The sequence below is a fragment of the Gymnoscopelus braueri genome (assembly GCF_963280865.1).
Source record: "Gymnoscopelus braueri genome assembly, chromosome: 1".
Taxonomy (NCBI): Eukaryota; Metazoa; Chordata; class Actinopteri; order Myctophiformes; family Myctophidae; genus Gymnoscopelus; species Gymnoscopelus braueri.
This window is the reverse complement of record NC_137603.1, coordinates 10,148,849-10,163,842: the sequence shown is the minus strand read 5'-3', so window position 1 is coordinate 10,163,842 and position 14,994 is coordinate 10,148,849. Positions and strand designations below refer to the sequence as shown.

General features: G+C 41.4%; 1 protein-coding gene across 1 annotated transcript; it reads left to right on the top strand.

The window, feature by feature from the left end:
• Positions 1-1,499: 1,499 nt before the first annotated feature.
• Positions 1,500-3,576, top strand: LOC308087577 (carbohydrate sulfotransferase 1-like; the record flags this gene model as incomplete). The annotated part of the gene is made up of 4 exons (XM_080431535.1): positions 1,500-1,531; positions 1,625-1,745; positions 2,196-2,500; positions 2,982-3,576. 4 exons carry the CDS (start codon positions 1,500-1,502, stop codon positions 3,574-3,576), a joined length of 1,053 nt encoding a protein of 350 aa, XP_080287661.1.
• Positions 3,577-14,994: the final 11,418 nt, after the last annotated feature.

Sequence of the window (14,994 nt, the reverse complement as noted above, 5' to 3'; positions counted from 1 at the left end):
GCTTCTATTCTCAACCAATCACATACTCACTTCATAATAGAGCATCCTGTTTAAATGGGGAAGTTGCATTGCTCATTCCTGAATCCTGGCTAGCCGTTTTCCGCTGCCTACTGCCGTCTGTGCTGCTTTAAACTTTGCCGCTCACCCCTCCACCACCCCAGCCACCACCTGTCGTTTTAGAATCACTTTTACGTACTGGGGATTCGGAGTTCCTGTTGGTAGGAAGATGTAATGTGCGTTCTCAGAGTACCTAAAAGCAGATCCAATTCATCGCCAAACCAAAATGAATATATTGCTAATTTTATATTCAATACAACATATTTTATCCAGTCATGAGTTGTCCTGACTGAACTCATTCCTGCCATGCACTGTGACCATGTAGATCAGCTATTTTCACTATTTCAGAAAATGATTGTTCCATTTCCTGAAAAGTAACAGTTTTGGACATAATAATGTTTCCAAACCGACCGTGACAGTATTATGCTTTTACTTTACTTTCCCAGGGAGAAGCTGGCCCACCGTGTCTAGATGAAGTGCTCCGGCATTAAATGCTCCTGGAAGGCACTCATCCTGCTGGCCGTGGTCTCCATCGCCATCCTGTACGGAGTGTACGCGGCCATTCACATTAATTTGTAGTAGTAGTTCACCCAAAGTAGTAGTAGTTCACCCAAAAAATGACTTATGTTCAATTGCAAACCTATCAGTTGCACGCCCCATGAAGCATTGAATTCATGGATTTGTTTTTTGTTTTTGTCGCATTCCTAAGCCAATAATTTGATTACTGGCGGAAAGATGCTAATGTACTATCCAGTAGGAGACTCAAAGGAGGCTCTTTGAGTCTCCTACCGGAAATACACCCGGTCATCAAATTATTGGCTTAGGAAAGCGTCAAAAACTAAAAAATCTCCATGAATTCAACGCTCTATGGGGTGTGCAATTGAAATACGTCATTTTTTGGGTGAACTATTCCTTTAAAGGAGAATACCGGACAAATTAAGTGTTGCCTTTGATGTCTCGTTACTTACCGACATGAGTTGCCAGGTTCTGGAAAGAAACAAGCATCCAGTGTTAAATCGTTCGCCATTAACGGTGGCCTCGCAGGACATTTCAACGCACGTTTGACTATCATGAGACTCCACAAAGACGAGCAGAAGAGAGAAAAACAACTTTGCCTCGGTTACAATAGACGAATCTCCCTGACCCACGCGCTCCCATTCTGACAACGGAGGGGGTTTAAAAAATGACGACACGGGAATCTATGGAAAAAAAGAACGCCACTTTTCACGTCGGTCGGTAAGTAACGAGACATCAAAGGCAACACTTAATTTGTCCGGTATTCTCCTTTAAGCTCTGAAGCTGAATACCAGAAGCTGATTTTGTTTGTTTGTTGTCGTCATAGTATTTTCATTACATAGATTTTAGAAATTGTATTTCTAAATGCTATTTGATCTTTGAGCAATAAGGGATAGCACTAGATACGTTTTTAACTTCATCCTATCATGCCCTTTTGGAACACCCTGCCTAGAGTACAGCATGTATTTGTTTTCATGTTTTTATATTTATACAGATTTCAGATTTTTAAGTGTATTATGTTTATTTTATGTATTTATTTTTGTCTTTACAGTGTTCTAAGTCGACAAACCAATCAATCAATTCGGACGGTCAGGAAGACCCACATCCTGGTCCTGGCCACCTACCGCAGTGGCTCCTCCTTCACGGGCCAGCTGCTCAACCAGCACCAGGAGGTATGGTTCTCAAACATTTTCATGTCAAGGACCCCCAAATTGAATGTATTTGCCCCCCCCCCCCCCCCCCCCCCCCCCCATACAAGATTTGTGTGTCAAAATGCTTCAAAACAATTCCAAATGTTAAACATTTTTTTGCAAGAATTGTTTTGAAAATAGCAGATCTACAAGCTCACAACGTGTCGCAAAGCGGCGCGTTGTGAGCTTGTAGATCGGCTGTTTTCAAATAGCCGAGGTATATCGGGCTCACGTGGTTAAACTGAAATGAACGCTAAATCAACTAATTTTGCTGCAGAACCCCCTGGTAGGCCTACCCCCCCCCCCCCAAGGACCCCTGGGGGTCCCCGGACCCCACTTTGAGAACCAATGGTCTACTCTAGACCACAATGGAAACAAGCTTCGTGTCAATTGTGTGTCAATGACAGTATCTATTGTGTTGTATTGTATTAGGTCTTCTACCTGTTCGAGCCTCTCTGGCACGTCACCTTGGCCACCCTGGACACGGCGGACGACCGTGTGAAGCTGGACGCCAGCCGCGACCTGCTGCGGAGCCTGTACGACTGTGACCTCTACTCCCTGGAGCGCTACATCAAGCCGGCGCCGGCCAACCACATCACGGACAAGCTGTTCCGCCACGGTGCCAGCCGGGCGCTGTGCGACGCCTTCGCCCCCACTGACGTCAAGAAGGAGGACGGTGATTGCGTGTGCGCGCCGCTCAACATGACCCTGGCGATCGAGGCATGCCGCCACAAGAGGTACATCATTTTTTTAAAGTATTTATTGATCTCTCTTCCCCCCTTGCTCCCCCTCTTCTTCTTTACTTTCTCTTAAGGCAGGGGTCTTCAACAGGGAGTCCGGGACCCCTAGGTGGTCCTCAGAGTTACTATACATCAACCACTTGAACCCTATAGCATCCCTATTCTGGGGTGAAACATTAACCCGGAAATAGCAGATCTACAAGCTCACTATAGAGCTTTTAGGTTGGCTATTTTCGGAGGTTTGTTAAGTATTGATGGTTTAAGTGGTTAAATGTCTGAAAACACACATTGAACATGAATCCAATATGAAGTGGGGGTCCCTGATTCATCTCTCTCTCAGCTAAGGGGTTCTTGGCCTGAAAAAACGTTGAAGACCCCTGTCTTATGGAAATAACAAAAACGATGGAGCTTTGCACAAAAAACGCCTGTAAACCTGTGATGTGACAGTAAAGTTGATTCTTCTGATTCTGATTCCGAGGCACGTGGCGCTCAAGACCGTGCGGGTGCGGGCAATCGGGGACCTGCGCGCTCTGGTGGAGGACCCCCGGCTCAACCTCAAGGTCATCCAGCTGGTCAGGGACCCCCGCGGGATCCTCTCGTCGATGATCGAGACGTTTGGCTTCCAGCCAAACCAGGCCATCCGCCAGCAGACGGTGGTCTGCGACGACATCCTCAGCTCCGTGTCCACCGGCCTCGGCCACCCGCCCTGGCTCAAAGGGAGGTACATGCTGGTTCGCTACGAGGACCTGGCACGAAACCCGCTCCTCAAATCCAGGGAGATCTACGACTACCTGGGGCTGCCCATGGACAAGAACGTGGAGGACTGGATACAGGCGAGCACCAATGGCAGCAGCGAGCCGTCGGCCAAACACAAGTTCGGCACGGTGAGGGACTCGGCGGCCACGGCGGAGAGCTGGCGGTTGAAACTGTCGTACGACATGGTGGAGCGCACACAGGTGGTGTGTCAGAAGGTGCTCCACCAGCTGGGGTACAAAACTGTGAGATCGGCCGAGGAACTGAAAGACATGTCCCTCTCGCTCGTCCAGGACAAAACCTTTGTACCTTTTTTGTAAACAAAGATAGTTCTGGGAAAAATACTATTTTTGATATATTCATAAATGTTGCGTTGGGGGCACGGTGGCGCAGTCGGTAGCCCTGTCGCCTCACAGATAGAAGGTCCTGGGTTTCGATTCCCGCCGGGGACGCTGTGGGCGCTGCAGGGGGCGTGTCCTCTCCTCTGCTTTATCAGTGCCCATACCCTAGGTGGGGTTGGTGAAAGGTCCTTTCTGTGTGGAGTTTGCATGTTCTCCTCGTAGGTACCCTCACAAAAACATGCAGTAATCCTGGTCTCTATACTGCCTCCCCCTGGTCAGCCTGATGGAGGGGAAAGGAACTGGTTGGAATAACGTGTTCCTTCTACGCGCTACGTCCTACCAAGGAAACTGTCAGGTGACAAGAAGCGGCTTGCTAGCTCCTCATGTATTGAAGGAAGCATGAACTCGGCTCTGGGCTCTCCCTAGGCTGGCAGAGGGAGTGTAGCGTTCACAGGGAAGATTGTGTGCACATCCCACGCCTGCATTTAGGCCAGGTGCTGGACATCAAGGGAAGAATCAAGGATAAGAAGAAGAAAGTCTGCACACTGTTCTCAAGCTCCAAAAAAAACCTTTTTATTTATGCAACGTTTCGACCTTCTAGGTCTTCATCAGGCATATAATAAAAAGTGAGTTCTTTTGGAGCTTGAGAACAGTGTGCAGACTTTCTTCTTCTTATCCTAGAGGGAGTGTAGCGCCCAGGATTACTTAGACAATTGGCACAGGGTGAAAAAAATGGGGTTGGAAAATCGTGGGATAAAAAATATATATAAATGTTGCCTTATTTCCTTAGTTCAGTTATTGTTTCTGTAATTTCTTTTGTTTTGTTTGTTTCTTAAAATTTGTACTAAACTATAAAGATCCTTGAATGCACCATATGGGAATAATGGATGATTCTCATTTTGTTCTAGAAATTGCACACTTTTAAGTATAAATGAGCAAACAATAAATAAAGAAAAACATCTGATTGAAGGATACAAAAAAAAAAAACGTTTTCGTCACAAATCGTGCCAAGTCAAGGCGCTGTCTCCATTTTGTGTTCATTCATTCAAAGCCGTTGTTGGTCTGTTCAGGCAGACAGAGAATGAGTTTGTTTGATAGAACCTGTGATTACAATGGCCCTATACTGTGCAATAAATAGTGAATGTCGCAGATAAACCTTTACCACTGTGGCATTTCTGTCCTCCTGAGAACAGAGGAGATCTGTCTGACAGCTACATCGTCGCAGTCGGGGGGTGGAAACCTGTTTTCGGGAAACAAATCTCTTGATACTTTTCATTGGTTCAATATTTATAAAAGTCACACAGACTTAAAGGGGTAGTTCCCCCCCAAAAATTGCTTTTCTCTTATGTCATATTATGTCACATTAAGTTCAAGGATCACATTTAAAGTGTAAAGAGTCACATCATGTAGCCAGTGAGTGGTGGACAAAGTATATACTCGAGTAAATACTCAAGTATTCAAAAGTACATATTTACGAAGTTCTTAGAAATTGTCAGAAATTGTGACAATTAATTAATTTGGTTAATTCGTAATATGTTTTTGTACGTTTGGGTATCAAGAGTCCCTTCCTGGAAATGTAGTGGAGTGGAAAGTAGGCCTACAATATTTACAGTGATGGAAGAAGTACTCACATGTTTTACTTAAGTAAAAGTATCAATACTGCAATGTAGATATACTGTACTCTGTTACAAGTAGAAGTCTGGTATTGAAAATGTACTTGAATACAAAAGTATCGGCATCAAAACCAAAAGCAAAATTACTCATTATGCAGAATGTGTTCAAAATGTATAAACGTCTTTTGAAAATAGCCGAAGTATATAGGGATAAAGTGGTTAATGCATGTTTTGTAATAATAGCCTAATACAAATCTACGTGACTAGTAACTAAAGTTTTCAAATAATTGTAATGGAGTAAAAAGTACAATATTTGCCTTTGAGATGTTGTGGAGTAGAAGTAACCTTGCAGACCTTGCGTTTATCCGCTCTACACGACTTGTCCATTTGAAGCATATAACTGCTGGAGGCAGGAGCTGCTTCTGAGTCGAAGGCGGACCGTCCCAAGACTCAGGAAGCAACATGGTGCTCAAGGCAGAAGGCGGTGCCGGCTACGGGGGCGGTCCTGAAAGTGAGTGACAGGTGGGTCACTCCCGTTTTTTAGAATCCGCTGGCTGCAAAAAACTGTTTAACAGCAGCCGACCATGTTTTGGTGGGAGCATGCCCTAATAGAGTAAAGATGTGCTTGAATCTTAATAATTCGACTTTATTCCTTGGGTCCAAATTGTATGGGATTTATTTGATCTTATTTGTCTCTGGTTGTTTCCTTCAAAAGTTATGTTCTCTTCTATTTTCTGGTTTGGGTTCAGGATATGTATAATAAAGGGTTAAAATGAACCCCATGGGACATTAAAATACACACTTCAAGGATGACAAATCAGGTGGCGCAAAAAAAAATCCATCCTATGCACATGGACCCCACTTTCCATCTAGACTAACAGAGATATTAACGTTTAAGTAATGAATGGTTGTTATTAAAGATCAGGGGTCATCACCATGCCAGTTTATGATCATTAATGTTTTTTTTTTTGTTTTTTTTTACCAGAAATACATAATTAACTCCTAATGTGCCTGCCATATTGTCTATGCCAATGTGCTACACATTTTACAATGAATTACAATAACAAAGTATATCTGCATTAGCCACAAAGACATATAAGCCATTGTTTTAAAAGCCAATCTACAAGGTCACAACACATTACATCATGACATATTAAGAGATTGTAGATCTGGTATTTTCGAAACATTTCAGAAATGTTTCTAATTATTTATTTATTTACCTGGCCTATAATGACATGCCCAAAATGGGGATGCCAGGGTTAAAGAGGTTACCTATTCTGAAGAAAACCTTAAGACTGCCAGGAGGCTAAGACAGGCATACATGTGGCACGATGGAAGTCTATTCCGTGTTTTGGGATTTCAATAATTGGGTCTTATCGGTACAGTTAGTGCTTCCATCGCACATTACATGAGCAAAGGGCCTTTTAGGTGCAGAGGTGAGCAGTGGTGGAAAGTAACTAAGTACATTTACTTAAGTACTGTACTTAAGTACAATTTTGAGGTATTTGTACTTTACTTGAGTATTTCCAATTTCCAATACTTTTACTTCTACTCCACTACATCTCAGAGGCAAATATTGTACCTTTACTCCACTACATTTACTTGAACACTTTAGTTACTAGTTACTTTTCAGATATAAATTATGATATAATGAAACATACATTAACCACTTTAACCCTATTTTAAACCTAGGCTATTTGAAAATAGCAGATCTGCAAGCTCACAACGCGTCGCATCGCGATGCGTTGTGAGCTTGTAGATCGGCTATTTTCAAATATCTAGTACTTTTACTTTTGGTACTTTAAGTACATTTTGATGCCAATACTTTTGTACTTTTACTCAAGTCAATTTTTAATTCTGGACTTTTACTTGTAACAGAGTATTTTTATATTGCAGTATTGGTACTTTTACTGAAGTAAAGAATTTGAGTACTTTTTCCACCACTGCTGGCTTTTCAGAGGACAGTGTTACTCGAGGTCAGGAGGAGATCAAGTTCTACCAGTTCTAACTTACCAATCCATTCCCAGGCCTCAGCAATGTGTTGAAGAGTCCCTGAGCAAGACACTAAACCCTTAATTGCTATACCTGAGTGCTGCACTAATGGCTGCTCACTGCTCCTAGGATGAGAACAATGCAGAAGACAAATCAGGTTCTAGTTTATTATGTCCCAAACTGGCAATTTATGTTACAGCAGATAATAATAGGAAACTCCAAGACACAGTAAACATACATACACAAGACATAAACATAGACATATAGACATGATCACACAATCCAGATAATAATAGCTACTAATAGCTACCTCCTCCTGTTTCCATTATTGATGTCACCTATATGCAAATATACAATGACAAAAACACCCCAAGGTAGAGTACAAAAACACCCCATTTGAAACAAGCCATTAGGCTTTCATGAGCTTTTTAATCCTATTTAGTTGACCGTGTATTTTAACTGTACTTTCATGTGCTTTTTTTCTAAATAAAGTATTCAATCTATCAATCAATCAAAGACAGATCATTTTCCAGAAACAACCCCGCCCCCTCCATGACTGACAGTGACACCATGTGATCTGAAGAGGTGCCTCCCTTTGAGAGATTGCACTTTTTCGCCCCACTTACTGTCCCTTCATTCTGAGGTACAGGTGTACATGTTGTGCTTTTCTGAAAAAGCTTCTTTTTTGTTTTCACTTTGAAAGTTGATAAATTAAGTGACGGTAAAATTATATACAAGAAGAGACATACTGAAGAAAGAACAAACAGAGAGACAGACATAAGACGGACGTTTTGTTTTAGAAACTTCTGACAAGAGTGAGTAGAAAGAAAAAAGCAATAATAATAATAATAATAATAACAACAACAATAATAATTAATAACTACAATAATAATAACTGCATTATTATCAATTACAGACTTAATATTGTGGAGTCCAAGGTCTTTTCTCCCTAGCGCTTTGTTGACCTTTTAATGTGTACTGATGCTGTAATCATGTCTTTTATCTGTCTAATGTTTTCTGTCGTGTTCTTGCATCTTTTTGCTCTTTTGAATTTTGATTTTATCTTTGGTCAACCATATGGTTGTTTTAGACGTGCTTCACAAATGAAGTTAGATTTGATTTGAGTATTAAAGAATGGAGGTCTGCACAGGTCTATTAAGTAAGACTCGTTGTGAAACGAACCTGCAGCTTTGTCATCCAAACCCAATTTGTATAAAACACACGAAATTTAAAACATTCATAAGAATATGTTTATGTCTCTCTCTGAAGAAAACATTTTGGTTCCAGTTGGTAACTTTATGTTTGTGTGTGTAAGAGGAGAGAGTAATCTGAACAGTAACAATGTACTTGAGTACTCTACTGAAGTCAAACATGTTTAGCATTGTTTTTCTAGCATTTTCTAGCATTTTTTATTGTATTAATCTTTTTTCATTTTCAAAAACAAATATAAAAAATAAATGAAAAAGGTAATTGAAAAAACACGGTCTCCTCACGTATTAGAAGGGCAGGATGAGTCACCAAAAACAAGGACGGGTGTTTTTGATGAATCTAACATGTTAAAAATTGAGTTCAAAGTTACAATAGGTACAATAGAAATCTAGAACTTGTTCTTACACAACCCTTTGAGTTGAGCCTTTCCCTTGAAGTGAGTTGCTTTGAAACCTGGTCCTCTCAGGAATGTGCTGATCGGGAAGGAAGTGACTTCTTGCCGTTTTTAGTCGACGTGAGAGGGAGAGACCACAGTTCACACCAGGACACTATAGGAGTCAAATTTCTGCCATTTTCACTATATTTGAAATCGGGCTTCAGCGGTTCATTCAGAATGTACTTTTCCCCTTCTTAGAAATGTAGTGGAGGCAAAAGTACAATATATCCAAAAATGCAAATACTAGTTCAGATACTAGAAAAAAAAAACTTAAGTAGCCTACATTACTCAAGTAAATGTACTTAGTTACTGTGTGTGTGTGTGTGTGTGTGTGTGTGTGTGTGTGTGTGTGTGTGTGTGTGTGTGTGTGTGTGTGTGTGTGTGTGTGTGTGTGTGTGTGTGTCTCTCCGTCTGTGAACAGGCGAGAGAGTATGTTTTGCACCCTGTCCGTCCGTCCGTCCGTCCGTCCGTCCGTCCGTCCGTCCGTCCGTCCGTCCGTCCGTCCGTCCGTCCGTCCGTCCGTCCGTCCGTCCGTCCGTCCGTCCGTCCGTCCGTCCGTCCGTCCGTCCGTCCGTCCGTCCGTGTGTGTGTGTGTGTGTGTGTGTCTCCGTCTGTGAACAGGTAATCTCCGGCACCGTTGGCATGATCGCAGCGAAACTGTGCACACACACTCCCTGGATGCCAATTCAGAACCTCTGCCCCAAAATGTTCTCATGGGCCTGTCATAGCACCCCCAGGAGGCCGCTTTTTGCAAAACACATTTTTTGACAGTACTCCTACAGATTTTGTCCAAACGTCACACGAATCGTTACACAGTATCTCTATAGTCATTACACGAAACTGGTCTTTCAGATTTTTCATATTCCATCCTGATTGGCTAAAAATGGCTTCCAAAGTTTGCAGGAGTGCTCCGTTTTGAACAAAAGGCCTCAGATCATGGACACAGCTTCCTTTGAAATTTTGCACGCACATTCCCACTAGGCAGAGGAATATTTATCAGTAGTAGAGGTCAGGGAAAAACCTATTTTTTTTTTTCAAATCTGCTTTTTATAGCTCCACCAGGAGGCCGACTTATATTTAAAAAATAATAATAATATTACTCCTTCACATTTTATCCAAATTTCACAATCGGTAGACATGATCTCTATAGTCATGTGATCAAGACGGATCTGTTAGATTTTTCATATTCCATCCTGATTGGCTAAGATTGACATCTAAAGTTTGCAGGAGTGGCCCGTTTTGAACAAAATGTTGCAATCGCAGCGTCCGATTGCGGTTAAACTTCGCACGCACATTTGCACTACGTTGACGAACAAATGCCACCCTTTCAACATTGTCCTATTATAGCGCCACCAGGAGGCCGACTTATATAAAAGTCATTTCTTTATATTACTCCTTCAGATTTTATCCAAACATCACGCAAATTGGTAGCCTACACATGATCTCTATAGTCAACTGATCAAGACGGATCCGTCCGATCCGCCTGATTTTTCACATTCCAGCCGGATTGGCGAATTCCGAACATTGCTGGCCCACACTATCTCTCCGCCAGGTCAGGTAGGATACTATCCTACCTGACCTGGCGGAGACCTGTGCTCCGAGGAGCACTTTTTCTAGTTTATGTTTTACTTTACAATTAGGGACCAGTCGAAATTTACAGAGGGGGGTCCCTGGAGGAAAATAGGGGAGGGTCATGCCTTTCTAATTTTAGTCCAAGGGAGGGTCAGCCAATTCTACTTTGAATCCAAGGGAGGGTCATGCAATTTTGAATTGATAAAATAGTCCGTTTTTTATATACCTTTTAAGTACAGCAAAACAGTGGTCAACAGTGGGGAAAAAGAGTGTAAATGTAAATATATATTTACATTAACTTAAATAGACTTTAACGCATGTGTGCGGGCAGGGGTGATGGCCTCCATAAGAAGAATTTGAGGGCGGAACACACACGTGTTGCATGATGAACTACATGTAAAAACGTCAGAGGCTTGACATGTTTGACATTTCAAATCTGTTTCAATATGCAAATAAATCGATCTGTATTGTTAGAAGGGTACATTCCAGATCATTTAAGGAGTGCTGCATACTGTACATCCCTAGGTATGTGCAGAAACCGGTTTATAATTTCATGGTACAGAAAGTACATGACGTGAATATGCGTGCAAAATGCACATGCAACGGCCACGTGAATGGCAATGACGTGCAGTACAGCACGTTAAGTTACATTTCTTTAATAAGACTTTCAGAGGTCCTCTCTCTCTCTCTCTCTCTCTCTCTCTCTCTCTCTCTCTCTCTCTATTCCAGGAGATAATAAAACACCTTTCTATCTACTCAGATAACACCCAATACAAATTCATTAATATTAATATATAATAGTTTTGTTTTAAATGTTCTAGCCTTGATGACCATGCAGTCTTATGCAAACGTTAAAATGTAATTTAGATAGCATTTTATTTAGACAGATGCCAGGTCATTGTTGACCTGGCATCCTAAGTGTGTGTATAGTTTCAATGTACATACTTTTTTTTATTTTTTATATCATTATAATGTTTAGACTGATGATAGGTTATTGGTTTATCTATGATCCTAGATTACTGAGTTTATCTTGCTTACTGTAAATCACGTCTGCTAAATGCCAAAATTGTAAATTGTAATTTGGCTTTTGTAATTTACACGGTGTCCTAGTTATTTGTGTTTGTGAAATAGCCTTATTTATTATTAAATAATAGGCTATGGGGTACCAGGTAAAATGCTGCCTATATAGGCATCAAATTCCTCAGGGCCAGCTCTGACTACTGTTACCAAATACTCAACTTTCTTCAATCTGAACAGGATTCAATGGGTTTCCCACATCGAAGTTGAGAACACTATCCATTCTGCTACCACTACTACAGATACTACACTGTGCATTTAGCAAGACTGACTACAGTAATGTGGAAAGCAAAACATCGGACGGGATGATGGGGAGGGTTAGGGGTGTCAAGATACACTAATTTCACGATACAATACATGATGTTGGGCATATGATATCGATATGATACATTATTAATGTTCTTTTCTCATGTATCATCAACATTGGCCATCATATTTAGTTTAAACTAACTTTATAAAGCACTTTAAAAAACAATTACAAATCGCTTTGTACACACAAATAAATACATTTGTGCAAGCTTAAGGGAGAAGTGAAGTTCTCACTAACTATAAACCCATTGTTTCAGAGGACAGATAGACTAATATAACAAATAATATAATATAACAATGCATGACTATAAATTCCACAAACCTCATATTCTTGTCATCTGGACTTTACCAACCAAGTGCAGCCTAGTTATTTCCAACAGCTCAAAAAAATCTATAATACCAGATACAGTATAATACCATGTAAACCATCTTAGATTAGATGTAGGCCTATTTGAGAGTGCAGAGGCATAATTGCTTTGATTAACGAGCGTCAACGAGCATCAGCTGACCCACAACACCTCCTCTCAGCAGTGCTTTAAACTGAAAGTGACTGGAGTCTGTTTCTCCAAAATACCTTGAATATGATGGAAGACATGATTAATAATTACTGTGATTATGATAAGCTTTACATTTCATATCATACACCATACAGTAAGAACTCCTATAACTTTCATAGGCAAAAAAAAAAAGGAAAGTGTTTTAATAACAAAAAAAATATTACGATACAGTATGACATCATGACAAAACCTATCGTCACATTTTAAAACCATGATAGGCTATATCGTGGGACAATATATCGTGACACTCCTAGGCGGGGAGGGTTCATCTTTTTTTTTTAATCACTTGGGGAGGGTCATTGATTAATTTTTTTTGTCAAAGGGAGGGTCATGCCATTTTAGATCAGGGCACATACATTTTCTCCAGGGGTACCCTTCTTTAAAAATCGACCTGTCCCTTAGAGACAATAATAAGCATAACAGCTTACCTACTGTCTGTCTCTTCTACACTGCTGTCTCCCTCGATATCTTCTGTCTTGCTGTCTGTCTCTCCTGCACTGTCTCCCTCTCAGCAGGTCCTGTACATTATTGTTCAAGGAGAACACACATTTATATATTCACAGCCTAATAATTGTGTTCATGATTATATTTCTCTCTCTATCTGTCTGTCTGTCTCCCTCCCTCCCTCCTCTCCCTCTTTGGCTCTCTCTCTTTCCCCCAGGTGGTTGATTTCCGCCATCTAGTGGACACGTAGTGTAATCTCTCAACATTAAGACAGCTGCAAAGGTTCACTTGGTACGTTTATTTACAACAATGATCAAACTAAATTCACTCAAGACAAGTGTTGATCACGTTGACATACACTGTAGATATTCACTGTAAGTAAAAAGACTGTCTCAAGTAAGTAAGTAAGCCTTGCAATCCCCTTTTGCTGTAGCGTGAGGCAGCCTGACACCTGCTGGAAATCCCCCAAATAGTGGGTTTAGCCACTTTGGGCCAAGATAGGGCTCCTATAGGCTCTAATGTATCCTGTCGATGCATCGCGGGTTCGAGTCCCGCTCCCGATGATCTTTACTGCATGTCTCTCCCTAGCCCTGGAATGTCTGTCATCTTACATACATTTCATGTATTTCAAATAGACAGTCATAGATCGGTCTGGACGACGCACTGTGTAGTCACGATCTGCGCGGGCGCAAAAGTGCTCTAAACTCCGTCTGTACTCACCTAATAATTAATTCCTAAGACTTGGAGTCAGATATTGTCCGCTAGTTTCATATCCATTTGAAAGTTCTGCCAGAAAACGTGTGTTTGGTGAAATATCTCCACTTTTCCACGAGCTGCACACGGACGACTTTCTGTGGAGGTCAGAACAGCAATGATCACCTGGGCAGATTATTCAATCATTCTGGCTATTAAAGGAGAATTCCGGACATTTTAAGTGTTATCTTTGATGTGTCGTTACTCACCTACCGACGTAAAAAGTGGCGTTGTTTTTTTCCAGAGATTCCCCTGTCGCTTAGGGAAATTCGTCTATTATAACCGATGAAAAGTAATTTTTTTCTCTACTACTACTCATTGTAGAGTCTCATGATAGTCAAACATGCGCTGAAAGTTCCTGAGAGGCTACCGCTAATGCCGAACGATTTAACACTGGTTGCTTGTTTCTCTACCTGGCAACACCAAGTTGCCAGGTTCTGGAAAGAAACAAGCAACCAGTGTTAAATCGTTCGGCATTAGCGGTAGCCTCTCAGGAACTTTCAGCGCATGTTTGACTATCATGAAACTCTACAATGAGTAGTAGTAGAGAAAAAAATAACTTTGCATCGGTTATGATAGACGAATTTCCCTAAGCCACGCGCTCCCATTATGACAACGGAGGGGGTTGAAAAAATGACGACAGGGGAATCTCTGGAAAAAAACAACGCCACTTTTTACGTCGGTAGGTGAGTAACGACACATCAAAGATAACACTTAAAATGTCCGGAATTCTCCTTTAACACATTGACCGCCAGGCCCGTAGTTCTACGGGCAGATAAATCCAACCGTAAAGCGCCGATCCCGTAGTACTACGGGCTATGGTCTTTTTAATAGTCCAGGCTAGATTACCCCCTCAGGCACATTGTCAGTTAATCTCATCCATGAAAATTACATAGAAGTTGAAAAATGCTTCTATTCTCAACCAATCACACACTCACTTCATAATAGAGCATCCTATTTAAATGGGGAAGTTGCATTGCTCATTCCTGAATCCTGGCTAGCCGTTTTCCGCTGCCTACTGCCGTCTGTGCTGCTTTAAACTTTGCTGCTCACCCTCCACCACCCCAGCCATCACCTCGTCGTTTTAGAATCACTTTTACGTACTGGGGATTCGGAGTCCCTGTTGGTAGGAAGATGTAATGTGCGTTCTCAGAGTACCTAAAAGCAGATCCAATTCATCGCCAAACCAAAATGAATGTATTGCTAATTTTATATTCAATACAACATATTTTATCCAGTCATGAGTTGTCCTGACTGAACTCATTCCTGCCATGCACTGTGACCTTGTAGATCAGCTATTTTCACTATTTCAGAAAATGATTGTTCCATTTCCCGAAAAGTAACAGTTTTGGACACATAATGTTTCCAAACCGACCGTGACAGTATTATGCTTTTACTTTACTTTCCCAGGGAGAAGCTGGCCCACCGTGTCTAG